The 6,217-nt window shown below is 30.7% G+C and overlaps 1 protein-coding gene across 1 annotated transcript; it reads right to left on the bottom strand.

Moving 5' to 3' along the window:
- Nucleotides 1-2,184: 2,184 nt before the first annotated feature.
- On the bottom strand, nt 2,185-2,626 carry LOC111692878 (vitelline membrane protein Vm26Ab-like). The gene is made up of 2 exons (XM_023457008.1): nt 2,590-2,626; nt 2,185-2,530 (listed from the first exon to the last, which is right to left on the bottom strand). The coding sequence occupies exons 1-2, from the start codon at nt 2,599-2,601 to the stop codon at nt 2,234-2,236; spliced, it is 309 nt and encodes a 102-aa protein (XP_023312776.1). The 5' UTR covers nt 2,602-2,626; the 3' UTR covers nt 2,185-2,233.
- Between the last annotated feature and the right edge of the window lie 3,591 nt (nt 2,627-6,217).

The following is a 6,217-nucleotide window of genomic DNA, read 5'->3' on the forward strand; positions in this document are numbered from 1 at the left end:
TACTCGTGTACAAATTTTGAGATTTTTATTTTTAGCCGATTTGAAGATAATTAAAGAAAACCATTTGGAAAGTAACAACTTCAACACACTGTATCTCGAAAACAGGGCGTCTAAAAAAGCGTTACATGAACTACCCCCATTATTTGAGGAACTTGCACACAAGTTTTTTTAACACACCCTGTATTTTAAAATATATTTATATATTTGAGATTTAAAACAAATAAAGCATCTATCTATTCATATCCGTAAATGTTTGACTGTTAATTCCACATAATTTTAAGGTTACTGACTATTTCAAAAATTGGATCAATGAATTTAATTTCTAATGTTATTTCGGAGAAAAAAAGCACATCTCTCAGTAATAACTGAATCTTAATATTTCTCTAAAACTATTCACATCACATACAGGAATTTTATTTACTCTGTAGGTACTTATCATACTAAAAAAATGACTGGCGTAGAAATTAATTTTTTTTGGTGGGGGGGATGTAAATTTTTCTAATTCTTCGGATAATCAAGCAATTCTACCAAAATTTCTTCTGTTAGTTTCTCTACATGTAAAATTATGTTTCGAATACAAAATTTGTGTACATGTTTATTGTGAAACGGATAATTTTAGAGATATTTTTTAATTATTCATCACTGCTGTAAGCTTCTTGAAATTTAAAACATAACTTTAAAATCAAAGACACAATAANGACGACACTGCTTTTCTGAAATAAACCATTTGCCACATTATTCTTAACCCACAGTTCATTACTCGTGTACAAATTTTGAGATTTTTATTTTTAGCCGATGTGAAGATAATTAAAGAAAACCATTTGGAAAGTAACAACTTCAACACACTGTATCTTGAAAACAGGGCGTCTAAAAAAACGTTACATGAACTACCTCCATTATTTGAGGAACTTGCACACAAGTAACACCCTGTATATTAAAATATATTTATATATTTGAGATTTAAAACAAATAAAGCATCTATCTATTCATATCCGTAAATGTTTGACTGTTAATTCCACATAATTTTAAGGTTACTGACTATTTCAAAAATTGGATCAATGAATTTAATTTCTAATGTTATTTCGGAGAAAAAAAGCACATCTCTCAGTAATAACTGAATCTTAATATTTCTCTAAAACTATTCACATCACATACAGGAATTTTATTTACTCTGTAGGTACTTATCATACTAAAAAAATGACTGGCGTAGAAATTAATTTTTTTTGGTGGGGGGGATGTAAATTTTTCTAATTCTTCGGATAATCAAGCAATTCTACCAAAATTTCTTCTGTTAGTTTCTCTACATGTAAAATTATGTTTCGAATACAAAATTTGTGTACATGTTTATTGTGAAACGGATAATTTTAGAGATATTTTTTAATTATTCATCACTGCTGTAAGCTTCTTGAAATTTAAAACATAACTTTAAAATCAAAGACACAATAAAAATTAAATGCAAAGTGTTACATTTTTCTACAAAACTGGCATTTTTTAGTTATTTATCAGGTATATCTAATTTCACAATTGAAAACACTAAATATATGTTGTCTAAATACTGATTAGTGACTGATTAGGTATGTAGGGATGAACATATAGATATTTGGAAATACATATTACAGTTTATAGAAATTTACCTAAGAATAAGTACTGAAATCTAATATGGCCAATGAAAAATTTAAAATCATGAATGATAGTATTCCCTATATTTTTTCAAAAGCAGCTAGATGTACTGTCTTTAATTATTATTTATTCGTGGCATAGTTTTTTTTCTCTTTTTACTTGATTCTTTGGCAAAATGTGAAACAAAGTAATAAATACATATTAATCAAACGTATCCTTGCTCCAAAAGGATACGTTTGATTTGATTTGGTAAGTTTGATACGAGGAAAAAGCAGATATAGGTATGTGAAAGAGAAGTATCATTCCCGATTTTGAGAAAGAAAAGAGGATGATTATCACAACGTTGATTAACTCACATATGCGGTTTTATTGGCCAGTTTTTTTTTCAGTATGATATTTTTGGCTAGGCAAAATAGCTTCATAAAGTAACCATTAACTGATCGTTTTGTCGCAAGGGTTTCTCTAATTAATTTTTTAAAATAAACGGAAAAGCAACTAGGTGCATTAAAAAAAATATAAAATCTATCTACTTTACTTAAACTAGCTGAAATATTAAAAAAAAATTTTTTTGAAAATTATATTTATTTTCTACAACACATTACATCACAAAGATCTACCAGATGGTGCGAGCTACAACACCTGGGGCGGCATAAGAGGACACGATGGGAGCGCTGTAGGCAGCCACAGCAGGGGCGGCGTATGCTGCAACAGCAGGGCTGGCAAGGATCCTTCCGGTAGCGATGGTTCCTGAGGGTCCTGCTACTACGGTTTGTTCACCGACTAATCCAGCGCCTACTACGGGAGCAGAATAGGCAGACACTACAGGGGCGGAATAGGCGGACACCAAGGGCGCCCCTGGCAAAATTTCGGCGCTGGCGACAGCGAAGAGGGTGAAGAATGCAACAAGCACCTAATTCAAAACGTATATATAAGTAATAATTTCGGTTACGAAGTAATTAAAATACCTACGAAGGAGTTCATTGTGATGTATGTTTGGTTTGCAGTTTCTTAGAGTTAACTGATGTGGTCCGTCAGTGAATTATGTGCTTTTATACGATAGATTTTCGCAGGTTAGCCTTGATTTTAGGATAATATGTAAATCAAGTGAGTCAATGGTGCCGGTTATAGTATAGTATTTGTGCGTAGACTTCTGGTAGCGATTGCGATAAATTTATAATGGGAAACTCGACCGTTTTATCTTTATTGTCAAATTTATAAAATAGGCATGGCATTAATTTAAATATCCACGTGTATTTACTCATTTGGTATACAAAAATTAATTGCAGATTAACAAATTATCGTCCTTAAGTTTGTCAATCAAAAATTATTAATTAAGAGGCATGAAACTATATTTGCCTCAAATGATGTTTAATTAAGAAGAGTTTTATAAAAATTGGTACTCTATTTGTTTAAATTTGTTAAATAGCTTTGCTGGTATGTTCTTGGTGTAACTCCTTTGCATAGCATGTTTTCTTATATTGACTCAAATATATTTGTTGTAAGGAGATAATAGTCTTTTTCAAATTAAAAGGGGTTTATCATTTTTTGTATTAATGAATAGACGGAAATATACTTATATTTTTTCAATTAGTCGTATTAGATACACTCTAAGAAATTTTGTTGCCACAACTGAAATTATGATTAATATGATCACATTATATTGTTAAAATAGGGACAAACATGTCATATAGTTAAACTAGCAAAATATGATAACCCTGGCATTGTCAAATTAACAATAAATTATGGTAATAGACACGACATCCAGACTGTTTATGATAACTATATGTTAGTTTATTATTACCATATATCAGTGGTTAATGCAACTATATTATTCATTAGGGGCGAGTATGTATTCCAGCATTTCTAGCAATGTAAGTATTCCCTTTATACTATTTTAATTTTTTTTATATTAACTTTAACGATCCAGTATTGTCTCTACAAATGAATGTATTTTGTTACCACAACAGTATGATTTTAGCGTTCAGAACAATATGAAATTGTTAACAAGTAGTAACTTCAAATAAATATTTGAGTATTGTGTTCTATGGAGAAAATCCTACAAGAAACAATCGATTAATTTGACAAATCCAGTGTATATTGAAAACCAATCGAGTTAGCCATAGTTTGTACATTAAACTAAGCCCGAAAAAAAGGAACATGGAACACGTATAGTCTATTATCTGCAATACCAAAAAATATATGTGCCAAGTAAATCTGTTGTAATGTACCTACTTACCAAACAAATATCAATTTGAAAATAAGTGAATTTATACCTATTTGTCGTTTTACCACAGAAATGAAAGAAAAATCTTCTTTACAACGGACATTAACCCCGATTTAGTAACTATGCAACAGGTGATGCCACGCTAACACGTCGGACATAATCCTACTAATACTAACTACGTAGTACATACGGTAGGATAAATGTGGAAATTATACCTACCTTCAAATTTCCCTATTAAATGAGGCAATACCCAATCATTTAATATTTTGGCCTTCATAACGTTCATATTTTACACAATAATATTATTGTCAAATTCAACATAAATATTATTATTAGAATCATATTTTATCAACAATATTATTATTGCTATAATAAATATTTACGATATATTGTTTTGATTTCTATAATTTCAGTTGATCCAAATATAAATTTTTCTAAAAAACAGTATTATAAATTTAACGATATATATTTTTTAGAGTGTATATTAAAACGTTATTCAATTGATCAAGATATTACAAGTCGCCATATTAGTGCAATATTTTTAAATCTTTCAATATACCGACCAATTTGTTTGTTTGATCGTCTCCAATTTCTTAATCTATTAATTAAAGGTCAATCAAGTCAATTATAATCTTGATTAATTGACTGGGTTAAAAATTGGTAGAATACTATAAATTGCCAGGTTTTGATGAATATCAACTGTATAAGTAGCTAATGATGTAATGGGAAACAACTACTCTGCGTGCTATAGCTCCGTCTATATTAGATATTCATCTAGTAAGCAGTTATGATCATTGGTCTGCAGAATCACCTGACATAGTCAGATTTCAAACTTATTAGTTCTCGTCAGTATGCCATAGGTGAGACGACCAATGAACGATTTCGCTATTTGAATGTATATATATCTACTACTACTACTGCTACTGCTTCAGTGTAGGTTATATCTCACTCACACTCAAACTACTCAGTGAGAACACGAACATAAAAATAATGTCTATTGATACGCGAACCCTCAGTTGAATAACCATTGAAATGTCCGGCTAATCCGTGTTATTTTCAACTAGAGTTTTGACACCATTTTACGGTTTTTCAAAACTACAATAACTCTCTTTTGAATCCTAATAACTTCATAGTTTGGAGCTATTTATAAACTAACATCCAAGCTGTACGAAATTTGTTGAGACAAAGTTCCAAGAAGACCTCTGNATATATTGTTTTGATTTCTATAATTTCAGTTGATCCAAATATAAATTTTTCTAAAAAACAGTATTATAAATTTAACGATATATATTTTTTAGAGTGTATATTAAAACGTTATTCAATTGATCAAGATATTACAAGTCGCCATATTAGTGCAATATTTTTAAATCTTTCAATATACCGACCAATTTGTTTGTTTCATCGTCTCCAATTTCTTAATCTATTTATTAAAGGTCAATCAAGTCAATTATACTCTTGATTAATTGACTGGGTTAAAAATTGGTAGAATACTATAAATTGCCAGGTTTTGATGAATATCAACTGTATAAGTAGCTAATGATGTAATGGGAAACAACTACTCTGCGTGCTATAGCTCCGTCTATATTAGATATTCATCTAGTAAGCAGTTATGATCATTGGTCTGCAGAATCACCTGACATAGTCAGATTTCAAACTTATTAGTTCTCGTCAGTATGCCATAGGTGAGACGACCAATGAACGATTTCGCTATTTGAATGTATATATATCTACTACTACTACTGCTACTGCTTCAGTGTAGGTTATATCTCACTCACACTCAAACTACTCAGTGAGAACACGAACATAAAAATAATGTCTATTGATACGCGAACCCTCAGTTGAATAACCATTGAAATGTCCGGCTAATCCGTGTTATTTTCAACTAGAGTTTTGACACCATTTTACGGTTTTTCAAAACTACAATAACTCTCTTTTGAATCCTAATAACTTCATAGTTTGGAGCTATTTATAAACTAACATCCAAGCTGTACGAAATTTGTTGAGACAAAGTTCCAAGAAGACCTCTGCGTCGCTTTCTTGGAATTAACCACATTCAACACCAGAGGTATAAAGACATTGGCGGCGTTGAGTTCACCGTAGCAACTTATAGTACATACTGTGCTTTGCAGTAGACGTATTTCTTCGTAAGTGTATATTGCCCTGTGCATTTTGAGTGTAATTTGTTATTAAAATGAATCAATGGAGGTGAAAAATAAAAGAAATCTTCCCAGTTCCCAGTCAAAGAGTATCGTATTTAACGTGTTTGTGTTTACCTTATATAGGTATATGAAAATAACGGGGAAAATTTCAAGGAAAATTGTCGCGGTAAATTGTTAAAGTAATTCCGATAACGGAGCTTTATTGACTTATTCT

This window comes from Anoplophora glabripennis, unplaced genomic scaffold (genome assembly GCF_000390285.2).
Source record: "Anoplophora glabripennis isolate ALB-LARVAE unplaced genomic scaffold, Agla_2.0 scaffold4452, whole genome shotgun sequence".
In the NCBI taxonomy this organism is placed as follows: domain Eukaryota; kingdom Metazoa; phylum Arthropoda; class Insecta; order Coleoptera; family Cerambycidae; genus Anoplophora; species Anoplophora glabripennis.